This window comes from Spodoptera frugiperda, chromosome 20 (assembly GCF_023101765.2).
Source record: "Spodoptera frugiperda isolate SF20-4 chromosome 20, AGI-APGP_CSIRO_Sfru_2.0, whole genome shotgun sequence".
Taxonomy (NCBI): domain Eukaryota; kingdom Metazoa; phylum Arthropoda; class Insecta; order Lepidoptera; family Noctuidae; genus Spodoptera; species Spodoptera frugiperda.
Genome location: NC_064231.1, coordinates 3,457,519 through 3,470,820, shown reverse-complemented (window position 1 = coordinate 3,470,820; position 13,302 = coordinate 3,457,519). Strand labels below are relative to the sequence as shown.

Genomic DNA, 13,302 nt, shown 5'->3' with positions numbered 1-13,302 from the left:
TTTCTAATGTGACCTAAATGATACAATTTACTTATAAATGAAATTCATTCAACAATCTATAATTTTACTTCATTTTTGGTGTCAAAATTTCATCATTGCTTGTTGATATAAAGATTTAAAAGTTACCAAACTGCACTATTCCATGTGTGTACGAGTATATGATTTAAAAATACTGTGATTGCTTTTGATATGTCTTGTCACACAATGTATTGAACAAACTGAAGAGACACTACGATTGGCAACTACATAATGGCAAGAATTACAGGGCATGTTACCAATGCAATACACAAATAATATCCGAATACAATTTAGGCATATTTCGGTAAGTTATCAAACGTCTAGCGTCACCATAAGACCGTCGACAATATCGCACCATTCGTTTATTTTAATATTTTTTCATTCCTACATTACAATGTACATAGACCCCGATGTCTATTATTGCTTAGTTTTTATAAGTTTTGTCACATCCAAAACTTGTTACCTATAAATAATTTTCACGTTCGTCCCAATAAATTTACCATTCAATAAATACGTACACGTAAAAAATATAAACTATATCAATAGTTTAATCTTTAAAACAAACTTTCCTTACTCTAATTATATATTAATAACTATTTATCAGTATGGTTTCATTCATTTTCAATTATATGCCTACTTTATAATCTTTCCAAGCGCCTGAAAATTGATTTTTTAACCTTGCAATACTCTATCTTATACATAGTACTTTATTATTCATCATTTATTTTATTGTATGCTCTCTAATTTTATAAATTTTTATCGTCACTAAGTTACAAGAATGTTCGTATAATGCAATCGCAGTTCTTAAACAATAAGGTCACAATTCATAATATATTCTCAAAAACAGATTCTTTATAATATCAATGAACATTTATAGCCAAACATACAGGCACTCGATGTGACAAATAAAGGAGGCGACCTTGAAACATGCACAAAACAACCTGTAATAATTTAATGATCGAGCCATAAAGCAAATATATTAAATATTAAAGTCTACAGTAACACTAAATTATTACAAAGGAAATGATACGATAATGGTTCACGTAATACAATATAAATAAGTTAAATATTCTAAAAAGTTAAAAATACACACGACTTAACCTAATAGAAAAGCACTCGTATCTTTGTGGTAAAATACTAGCGGCCGAACCGCGACAATTAAATTATAAGCCAAAACAAATGTTCAGAATTACAGGAATGGTAATAAACATTACAAATTAAATAAAACAACAAATTGACAGACAAAGGTACAAAATGACGAATAACCCCGACCGCCGAATGCGTCCGACCCGCGGCGGCCGACCGCCGCTCTCATGCAGTGTTTTGTACTTTTGTTCTGATACGCGTTACATAATGTAGGGTTAGTAGTTTATGAGATCATTGTGTCGCACAAAACTTTCGATTATGCGCTTAATTAGAAAAACATCGACAAAATATGCAGACAAAACATACATTAACGTCACTATTTTATACAGCAATAGTCTGTTTAAATTAAACTAACCGCTCAGTGGTCGGGTCAACGATCGTTAACTTAAATACGACAAGAATATACAAAAAAATCTACACAATTACGGTCACTTTGACAAAATACAATCGATTCTAACGTAACGTAAGACTAGCTGAAATGCGATAAACACTATTTAAAATTAAAACTTAAACTTACATCTTTGATTAAAACTCACTCGGTATACGTTTTAAAAAATATTTCAATTACAAACGGTACTCAATTCCAATTTTTTAAATGCATAAAAGGAATCGCTGGATTTTCAATTTGGCAGCACGCCGGACCAGTGCCGCGCCGCACTTAATACTTATCATAAGTCGAGGAACTACAAAATATATTGGAAAGCACAATGGCTCTAATCGACGATTAGAAACTTCTAAAATCGAAAGGCAACACAGAGCTTACATAGCTAGGGAAGGGACGTCGGAGCGCCTCGTGTTACTTGTCGCGCGGGAAGGCGCGAGCTTGCGTCAGGTGCTGGACTCCTGGTAGGGGCCCGTCACCGTGCACGGGTGCATCGGGAACAACGTCGTCCACGACATCGTCGTCTGCGTGTCGGCGCGCAGCAACACCTGCCCGCTGCGCCGCGCGGCCGCCGTGGCCTCCACCAGCGCCGACAGCGACGCGAAACCTCCTGGGATGGCATCCGACGGCCCGTTCTTCCACTTCTCGGGTCCACCCGTCTGTCGCTCAGGCCCAGGTGTGGAGGCCGGCGACACCGAATTTGTATTTGGTCCTGGCGTTCCAGGTGTCGGTGGATTTAGTCCCAATTTCTTTAACCTCATCTTTTCTTCCCATTCTTCAAGACCGTGCTTGGGCCGATTAAGGTTTCTATGTTGGTAAAATACCAGAGATATTCTAGTTGGATTTACTCTGTTCGGACTCTTTACAGCCGTTGTAGAGTGCATCTCATGTTTAGCGCATTCGAACAGAACGCTTCCGTGCCCCAGTGCTATAGCAACACCACCCATTTGACTATCTTTAAAACATTCGAGGTTTTCTGTGACATCTTTCACTTCTCCAATTGGCTCAGCTTTGGGTGGCTCAGGCGGGTATGGGATAGAAAATGGTGGTGGGTATATGCACCAGTTTGGTGATGATTGGCACCAATTCGGACTTGGGTTTTGGTAGAAGTTTGGTGCAAAGTTGGGATTGTATTGATAACCATAAGAATTGTAACAATGTGGATTTCTAAGTAGCTCTTCCCTCTTGTACTTCTCAGCGTTGTAATAAGCTAAGCTATTGTAATCGTTGTATGTGTTCTCGTAGGGATTAAAATGGCCGTAAGGGTTTGGTGGGAATGAGTAGGCATTTGCAACCTGTGGATAATTGCCGTAACTTTGTATTTGTGCCTGATTCCCGTACGAGTTTTGATTCACTGCGTGGAAATTGTTTCCAGGGAATTCTGCAACTGGTTTATTCGCAGCTATTTGCATGTTCTGTTCATCGTGATTGATTGTAAAGTTGTTTTGCGCAGCTGCGGTTTGCGGTGCAGTATTGTTTAGTCGACTATCGTATGGACTCCTGTGCTCGTAACCCTGGCTCAGGTGAGGTCTGTCTGAGGGTGGATACGGTTTCAAAAAAGTAGAATTCTCAATAGCTTCAGGCGGATTGGTATGCTGCGACCTCGATGGCGGTCTAGCTTTCGGGACCCTAAATAAAGAATTCTCATTTTCAACTATTTGCTGTTCTTTGGTTTTCGGGTCCCAATTCTTTGAGTCTGGTGACTTCCACACACTTTGTCGTGCATCGGTTTTCATAAGATCATTATTCGGGGACTTTAATTCTGGGATTTGAGATGGTGCAGGAGATGCAGGTGTGCTCTGAGAATTTTGTGAAATCTCCGTCAGCCGTGGCGAGCTGGGCATGTCGAATTCTGGCATTTTATTTGTGATGTCACCGATCAAATTCTGTTTCTCTGGCTCTGGCGTTACTTTTGGTAAAAGCGGATCTGAATTCGTTTCACTTCTACTAGAATCTGGACTATAATTATTAGGAGGAACGTTCAAGTGAGCTGTTGTAGAATCTGGATCTTCCTTTACAACATTGTTAAATAGCTCTGTATTTCCAAAATCTGGCCACTGATTTTGAGGAGCCATTTGGTTCGGAAATTGATCTCTCTTTTGTAACCCAGCCGCGAAACTTGGGAGTTGATTTGGGTTCGGGGTTGGGTTTGGATTCTGATGATTCTGTATTTGTGCACCCTCTACTATCGGAGAGACATGGTTTGGATTGTATATAGCATTCTGATGGTGTAAATTATAACTCTGATCATAGGGATTATACGGCGAGTCTAGAACTGTACTGGAAATCTGGTTGCTTTGCAATTGTGCATCTGTAAAATTGTCAATCATAGTTGCCATGTCCAATAGCGCTGGGTTACCCAAGTTTGGGTTAATTAGTCCTGGATTTTGGTGTTGCATATTGGGATTTACGAAGGCGGAATTGTAGTGAGCATTGTTTGTAAACGCTGGCGGATTGGGCTGGTTGAGAGCTGGCGTGATGGCTCTGGGTGACGCGCTACTCTGACTTCGAGGACTAGCGTTGTTCCTGGCGTCTGCAGGCTGTGGAGTCCTCGGCGCTGGAGACTGTTGAGCTTTCTTCTGATTATTACCCGAACTCTGTGAGTTGTTGTTGTTGGAAGTGTTTGATTCTGAATTATCGTCGTCTTTTCGCTTTTTTCCATGGCGACGACATGGCTGCAGTGGAACTGATCGCATGCGCACTTCCATCGGATACCTGGAATAAAAATTCTGTAATCAGTTATGTGCATCATTGAAGACGGTAAAATATGGATTGGATTTAACTATTATGAAATTGGAAATCGAGATAATAAATAGGTGACCTAAAATAATGTAATCAATAATAAAAACATGTACGTCACCACTCACTTGTCGAGAATTTCAAGGGCTCCACTCTTGATTTTCTCGTCCTGTGCGTCTTTAGAGCCAAACTCATCAGTGGTGTCCAAGACGTAGAGTGGGAGTACGTGAAGCTGTTCATCAGGTGGCCTGTTCAGGGCCCGGTGCTTGGCAAGAGTGACTACAGCAGTACAGCCGTTGTGCATGTTGTGGAGGTCACGGTGTGAATGGGCACAGAAGTCGATACATGCCGTTACACCTTAAAACACGAAAATAGGAAATTAGGACCAATAATCACAATATTATAACTCTTTAAGGTAACTTTAAACTTTTCTTTACTCACCAGAAAATGGTCGTCCCGGTTTAAACCCAAGCCTGCAGTCAGATGCTTCCTTTTCAAACTGTACTTGGTTCTCAAAGGCTTTCGGCGCAAGGTTCATGTACAGCGGGCTGAGTAGTGTTGCGAGCACGTGGATGCGTTCTTCTATCTCGCTCTCCTCCGTCTTCACAGACAGGCGGAATTTGCGGACTGTTTTTGAACGGGCGTATTTGCATCCATTGTAGTACATTGACCAGGAACAACCGAAGCTGTAGGAGGCACCGCAGGTCTCAGGGTCTAGGCCTGGAAAGAGGATCAAGATGTTAGAGGTGAACAAGCTACCCTTAGTCTTTTGTTGAGTCGATTGTATTTTAGTTCACATTGTATCTAAAAATATTCCAAATGAAAGGAGTTTTACACGAACAACGAATTATTTTTGAACAAAATATTTTGTTGCGCAATTTTAATCTCCAATATTAGAAATTAAGAATACTTAAACAACATATGTGACAAAAATACTTACCTTGACAAGCACAAGTTCTATTCTCGTTAGTGGCACATCGCCTTGTAGTTGGAAGACCATATCGATTCAATTTGTGTGATAAGAGGGTGTAGTCCAGGTCAGCTTCAGATTGAGGGATACCTTCCCAAGCCACAAGACACACGACAATCCAGGACGTGGCACATTTGTGTCCGTTACGGAACTTTACTACTACTAAAACCTTTTCTGTGTAATTTGCACGTCTTATAACCTGGAACAATTGAATGGACCATTAGCCATATAATTGATGATTGATAGAGCTGTATCCAAAAGGTTTGGTACTTAATAATATTTAAACAATTGTCAATAATAATAAGGCTGCGATCCATACACTCACCCACTTAGCAATCGGACAGCCATTTGCCGATTTTCCTTCCTTCCCAGTGTAACATATTTTCTCTATTCTCAATTCTTTTCCTGACAAACCAGTTCTAGCTTCCAACTCCTTTCTCAATTCCGCCAAAGTTGATGCAGCACCTGAACAGCAAAATACAAAATTAAATTAAAGACCCCTTACTTCAAACGTTTACAAACTACCTAATTGTAAGAACTTAGCTTACCTAAATGAGTGTAGTAACTGCCAGGTTCCGGAGGATTTTTATCAGCCGGAAAACAATTGCAATCAGGAACTTCAGTTCTCGAATTATTTCGTAGCCTTTCTAAATTTTCGAGATATTCTTTGGAGTAGTTAAATTGATTCTCTTTAGGTTTGTTCATGTCTGGAACTGGAGTACTGGGCTTAGATCCATTTTTGGAGTCCGTTTTGTCTGCTGCGTCAGGATCATCCTCTAATACTTCATCTTTGGTCTGAAGCCCGGGACAAGCACCATCCCTTAAATGCTCCGGTGGAGGTTTCTTTGTAGATCCTTGACGACAGCACGAATACCCGACTTCATTTCTTATGACTGCGGGGCCACCATCTCCCGGGAACAGATAGGGATCGTTCCGCGGTGGTTGGTTGTACGGTAGATTCTTATAAATCTTATGCCCCGGTGGAGAGTGCTCAGACTTGATTTGTTCTATATAATAAGGCGGCTTTGGATCACCTGATGATGTCCTATCAATAACCTTCTCAGGTTCTTTAACTTTGGGATCAGGGAAATTTCGATTGTATTTCTGGAAGCCCATGTTTTCCTGCATTCGTGGGATTTGTGCATATGTTTCAGCCGGCTCTGTACGTCTCATGGGCTCCCCATATGGAAAATTTTGAAAGTTTTGATAAGGTTGTGGCTTTTGACCAAAGTTCTCTTGCTTTATTGTCGATATCGGCGGCAACACAGTATTTTGTTGTGACCTCGCTACTCCGTTTGGAAACTCTCTAAACGTGTTATTGACAGGCACTTCATTTGGTTTTAGATATGAATTCTGATTCATTAACCTCTGTGGGTCATTTTTCAATAATCTATCGTCTTTATGATATTGATAAGTGTCAGGCACTTCCAATTTTGGAATTAAAGGTGCTGAAGGATGTCTAAATTTGTCGTCATACGCTTCCCTAGTGTCGTAAGCTCTTCTTTGTGCGTTAGTGTCCCTAGATGGGTTGCAGTTTTGTTGGTTCATTTCCGATACTGGTCCAATGAGCATTTTTGATTGAAAATCCTTACTATCTTGTTGAGTAAAACTTAAACTATCATTATTATAAATTTCTGCATACTTTTGCGCTTCATAAGGTACGTTTGAGTATGTACCGTATTGACCTCTCATGTCCGCATAAGACGGTAACTTTTGAGGAGTTTTAGTTACGTTCTTAGTCGAAGCATGTTTATCAAAAGTCCTCGGGACCTCTGTCCCCCCCTCCCATACGTGGTGGCCACCACCTCCGAACTCGCCCGTGCCAAAGGTTTGGGCGTTTTGTGAATAATTACCAGCGATAGGATATGCCTGCTCGCCTAAGCGGTAATTATCTCGGAGATGGTGGCTATACGATAAAAAATGACCGGTAGTATTTCTATCGTCATTGACGGTGACGCCACCGGTCTTCCTATCGTCAATCACTCGAGGCGGCCCTTCTCCTGGGTCCCCTTTGTCTGGCGGAGTGTTAGTGCCGTCTCGGGTGTGGTTCTGTTTGTTTAATATCATCGTTTTCAGTCTCGAGTTCAAATTCACCCTGTCTGATTGCGAGAACATCTGCTGCTCATCTTCCTGCCTCTGCATCTGTTGGTTCTGCATTTGTTGATTTTGCAATTGATTTTGTAACTGTTGATTTTGCAGTTGCTGCTGTTGATTTTGCATCTGCTGGTTTTGCAGTTGTTGTTGTTGTTGTTGCTGCTGTTGCTGCTGCTGCTGTTGTTGTTGTTGCTGCTGATTTTGCAACTGTTGTTGCTGAGATTGCATTTGTTGGTTTTGTAATCTTTGGTTGTGCTGCCACTGGTGTTGTTGCCATTCGTTCTGGTTTTGTGACTGCCCATTCTCCCTGTACTGTCCGCTGTTATAGCCGCCCGAATACCCGCTACAATCGAGTGAAGCTCGCGGACCGTTGCTCCCCTGCAGGTATCCAGGCTCGGCGTTTCCCGAATGCTGTCCATTAGGTGTGTTTTGTTCTTGTCTCTCACCTTCGTTGCTGGCATCTCCTGACCCATTTTCTGGGTTAGAATATTCATCTTGATGTTCTTGCGAATATTCAGTGCGATCGTAAGTTTGTTGGTTCACATTGTATCCAGCTGCCGCTGTTGTTGGCACGGAGTTTTGGTATGATGCAGCCGACGCTGGTCGAGAATCGTTGCCTGATGTCGCGCCGGGTGTTGCTGCTTGAGCGTATTGTTGTTGGTACTCTGCAGCGTAATGAGGAGCTCTGGGAGATGGTACCGGAGTGTAAGCACCGCGGTTTGAGGGCGGCCTCTGCGCCGGAACAGACTGGATGCCAGCCTGGTAGTACGTGTTGTTACTGGCGTCGAAGGCGGTGGCAACATTCTGGACGGTGTACGTGGTGTTGGCTTGGTAGTGGGGGGAAGTGGCGTACGCTGTGTGGTTACCCTGGTAGTCCAGCGTCGTCTGACCTGTCTGTGTAGGGAGTTGCTGGATGAACTGGTTCTGCCAACCTGAAAATAAAACAGTTTTTAATATGTTGTCCCTAGTCTTCCTGACGAAGAAAGTTTGCTCTCAGAAGATCGTTTGTCTTATTTGTCTTAATGATACTTAAACTGTTACCAGTACTTACCTTGAGACGGATCCGTCTGCCAGGCGGTGGGGAAGCGGTTCGGATCTCCGGCGTAGAACGGCATTGGCGCCTGCAACAATACAAAACACTGTTAAAATTATTATTCACAACCAGTATACAATTGAATAATTTATATGTAACAACATTTTCTCACATTAAAATTAAAGGACGACACGAATGCTTGCGTCCTCGTAATATTTTTACTTTTTACAATAGTTGAGTTGTACCGTTTTAGATAATTAGCGCGCGAGTCATTTAATATTGTGTTATGTGTGTCGAGGCTGGCTCGGACAATGTTTACTACATAATGTATCGTGTGAACTGCCCCTACGTAATCATACGATGACCGAGGCCACGGATTCTGTTTACACAAGCGTCATGCTGAATTACGAGCAGGAGTAACGTTTGGCACTCATGCCTCGTTTGTATTGCTTAAGATTTTCAGTATGGTAATAGTCATCATAGTATTTTCATAAACTAGAGTCATTTTCGGCGCTGTTCTGTTTGTTGCGATGCTGAAATTATTGTTCCTTCAACAGTCAGCATAAACTAAGTCAGAATGGTTATCAACATGTTTAAAAAAAATAACGTGATAACGTAATTTGAGCTATCTCATGGAAGGTCATTCAAAGAACTTCGGATGACCTCCTAAATTGTATGTAATGGGATGTGTTTGTGATTTGGCCCTGAATGCGGTCGTCAGTGGAATATTAATTCGTAATTCTTATGTTTTTAACAATTATTTAGTAGGTGCCTTTTTGTTTATTAGGAGATATACAACATTTTCTGTTTTGAAAATGAGTTTAAAAGAAACGTAAATGGTGCTTTCTAATAAATTAAAAAAAAATTAACCCGACATGTAATTACAAAATAAACGGACAATAATGGCGGCGGCGCCATTATTGTTTTTTTTTTTTCATAACGCTGCGTTCGTAACAAAGGGAAAATTATTAAATTACAAAACTTAAGCGTGTTAAACGTTGGCAGGCCAAAGTAAATATGTTACGTAACAAATTATAATGTAATGCTCCTTCGAAACTCGTTGAAGTTTCTAAGATTTTAATTTCAGTACGAAGGGGATGCCTTTTGCTAAGTTAGGTAATATTTTATTAACATGCCGGCGTACGTGCGTCGTTCGTAATTAAAACTTTGTTATGTCGTCCTAATGAGATTCTATAACGAGATTATTCTTGTTTATTACTACACATGTGCCGTTTTACTCGCTTCCTGACTAATTAATTTCTTCCAGTTTTTGTGTCTTAATTGAAAAACGAAATTTATTTTATGAAACTTCATATTCTACATATGTGTAGATAGGCGTACGTGTCCTTTACAATTCCAATTTTGAAATAATTGAATAAAGATGCCGATAACCGATGTGTTATCGTAAATGTTGCCAGGAATAAATTGAATTTTAAGTAAGTATTTTTTAATAACGAGGTCGAAAATTAATTTAGGTCAATGGCCATCGGATAATAATATAATCGAGTTGAGATGACAACAGCAGTACGTTCTCTATTTATTACCCAATTACAATGTTAACGTAAATTACGATGCTATGCATAATTGCGTTCGGGGCATAATTGAACACAAATTATGAACAACCCTCCCAGTGTCCCAGTGTACGTATGGAGATTCGAATTTATGACCAAGATTTGTCATTACAATAAAAAATCGCGCGTCAATTTCATTTTGTATCTGAAGGTTATATTTAGTAGTTGATATATAAGTAGATATTGTTTTGTTTATGTAGGTATTGGTTTACAACGCTACTGATTGGATACCCAATCAGTAGCGTTGTACTAATCTCAAAATATCGTTCGATTTCTACTCATTTCAGCAGTAGGCAGTTATAATCTTTTCCTTAATTGTGGTTATGAAAATATACTTAGATTACGTTTTACGATGTTGTAATGTAAACACATTATTTTAGTTCCCTTGCTAACTATTAGGACTGATCATTTAAAAACTCGAAAAATACTCCTTGAGTCATTATTTATGGTATCACAGTTGACATTTCTTTTTTTTAACACGTTCAACCAAAGAGAAAAAGTAATATAATGTCTTTTAGCAAAAGTTTAGTTTCAATATTAATTTTTCAGACAATTATTTACAGCTTAACAAATCAATTATTATCACACAATACCAGCGGCAATAACAAACAATTTATTGGGTTTTATTGTTGTTAATGAATTATTATATATCTGTGAACAATGGCCGCTTGATAACCATGCCGATTATTGCCAATTCCCGCCGTGAATGGGCATTCCAACACATTGTCCGAAGCAATTGAATTTATTTGTAGCATAGTTCTGGTTACGCTATTCTAAATTTAGTATCCATTGTGTGTTTAGAAAATTATGATAAAAAAAACGTTAGAGATAACTTTTTGTTTCTTATTTTATTTTAATCTTGTCTATTTTTGTCGTAAATTCGAAATGAGTCGAGAAGTAACGCAAAAAAGTAAATGTCTATTTATTTACTAACAGTAAATTACAAATATAAAAAAAGAAAACTAAATTGTTAATAAAAGAACGCGTCAAAATTTAAATGCTTCCTATTTCAAATTAAATTAGCAAACTTTTTATTCATTACGCGAAAGTCGACAGTCTTATTGCCATATAACTGGGCAGTTTTAAAATAAAATAGAAACGGTGGTAGGAACGAGCGAACATAAATTCGTTGGCCACTGCACTGAAATTGCCAAAGTTTGGGCCGCGGCGCAAATTAAAAATTTCCCACTTTGACATCTTGTTATGGAAAACTAGTTATTTGAACTAGACGTAGTGTTGTTAGAGTTCAGTTTGAATTCAATAAGAAACTCTTGGAAATATTTAATGGTTTAAAATAACAACTGCATTCCGTACAAAGCGATACGAACGTGTTTTTGGATATTTGCTTCCTTTCTTTAAAGATTTTTTTATGTAAGATAAATTGATATTTCTTGTAATAACTCAAAATAATATTTAACATGTCATGTCGAGAATATTAAATATAAATTCACTCTCTTTTCCGACCCCAATTTTTAAACCCTTCCATTTCGGAAAACAATTGTCTAAAACAAATTCAATTATAATTTTATCAAAACAGCCACAAAGACGTTTTCGTCAAATGCAAACGAAAGAGAAATAAACAAATTGAATAAGTTTGTCGAGCGCATTTACCTACGAAAATTTAACAATTCAATTTGCTTTTTGAGACCTCTTTGTGCTTTAATTTTTTTGTCCCTAGTGGCAGAAAGAGACCTGATCTCTTTTCTCTTTCTCTCCATGAATTAGGTTGTTAATCCTCTAATAAGCGGCCTATTTTTACAGGCCAAAAATTTAGGTTTAAGTAAAAAAGGAAACTTTTAGGTACCTAGGCTACTAATGTGCGGCTGGATTAGAATTTTCACGACTTACAAAGTTCATTGTCGTGGAAGAGATAGCCGTGCCAGTTACTAAGCTTTACGACGAATAAAATTAACAACTTATTTGTTAAATTAAAAGGAAATTATCAACCAAGTCAAATATTATAAATGGCGTATTTTTATGTGCGAAACTGAAATCAGGTGTGGGCGTTGTTTCACGTTCATACTACCATTAATAATAAACCAGGCAGACATTTATAAACACAATTACCATGTCCGGACCCCATAATTACTTATAAAGCAATCATGCAGCTTGTTAAAACCGGCCATTAAATGACAACGATTATGGTAATGGCTCGTTATGATACACTTATGCAAATCCCTCACTTTACTGTTATAAAACCATAATCATGTGTTATTCCCGGTGTAATCACGCCGCCTCTGTTCCACGTACAAATTTCCCGGCAGCTTTTAATTCCCAATTGTTAATTTCGTGGATAAAGGCGAGTAAATGTGTCATTTTAACGTTGACAACTCAACCAGCATGTAAACATTACGATTAACTTAATTATAATACCGTTGCTTTATTGCTGGATTAATTTTAACTTTTGAACAGAATAATTCATTGAATGGCCGTTTCATTTAATTGGTGTTGTATTCAAACAGAGATCGACAACAGTAGTTTTTGTAATGATGTTGGAGTTTTAATTAAAAATAGATACCTACACGGATAGTATACAGATTACACACACCAGATTTAAAACCAATTACTTAAATAAAGAGGAGAATTAAATAAGAAAACGTCCATTACTCGTAAAAGGAAACGAGCAGTATTTTCAAATTGGATAATTACATTTAGCGCAACAGAAACCGCTACGGTATATCCTAGGTCTTAAATTAAACTCAGAAACTAATCAAGTCCTAGATGAAGATTGACTCGAATTGGCTAAATTGGTTCCATCATTTCCTTTAAGTAAAATGGACGGGAGAATCGCAATGAATTTGCATAACGTTACTTGTAGAGATGAACTTTCGAAATATGTCAGTTGTAATTGAATGGAGACAGAAGCATTTTGTTTTACCAAATATACGAGTATTTTCAGGGATGTAGTTTTACGTAGTTTATTATAAGACTTTGATTTTAAACTTTAGGAGATAGACAGCTTGATAGAAACAAATATTGTAGTAATAGTAGTGATTTTATCTGAGTATGGAAATCTTTCTGCACTATCATTTATGTGAGTTTTTATTTCTCTTTTAAAGGTATCTAATCCAAAAAAATTCTAGACTAAATAAAAAAAAAGTACACTAGAAAATTGTTGCTCCCAAAATTTTGCTGTCGAAACCTGCTCTGGTCGCTAAATCACAAAATAGAGACTTACCATGGGCTGGCTAGGATGTTCCTGCTTCATAGCTGGTGTGGTGGCTGGGGCTGGACTGGGTGCAGCCGGGGCTTGAGGAGCAGGGCTGGGCGATGCTGCGGCAGCCACGCCGGGGACTCCGGCGCCGGCCACTCCCGCTGTACCACCAAGAGGCTTCCGACCGCGGTAGCT

At 38.9% G+C, this 13,302-nt stretch overlaps 1 protein-coding gene across 5 annotated transcripts in view; it reads right to left on the bottom strand.

Moving 5' to 3' along the window:
- Positions 1-655: 655 nt before the first annotated feature.
- The window catches only part of LOC118262164 (DNA N6-methyl adenine demethylase), a 111,042-nt gene continuing 98,395 nt past the window's right edge, over positions 656-13,302 (bottom strand). For 4 of the 5 annotated variants that reach the window (XM_050701480.1, XM_050701481.1, XM_050701482.1 and 1 more), the window contains 8 exons: positions 13,132-13,302; positions 8,401-8,488; positions 5,804-8,281; positions 5,581-5,720; positions 5,226-5,454; positions 4,727-5,005; positions 4,414-4,642; positions 656-4,261 (listed from right to left, as the gene is read on the bottom strand). In XM_050701480.1, the coding sequence (XP_050557437.1) occupies positions 1,993-4,261; positions 4,414-4,642; positions 4,727-5,005; positions 5,226-5,454; positions 5,581-5,720; positions 5,804-8,281; positions 8,401-8,488; positions 13,132-13,302 (5,883 nt within the window). In that variant the 3' untranslated portion in view covers positions 656-1,992. The remainder of the gene's footprint in view (positions 4,262-4,413; positions 4,643-4,726; positions 5,006-5,225; positions 5,455-5,580; positions 5,721-5,803; positions 8,282-8,400; positions 8,489-13,131) is intronic. The other variant, XM_035573335.2, reaches the window with a different exon arrangement.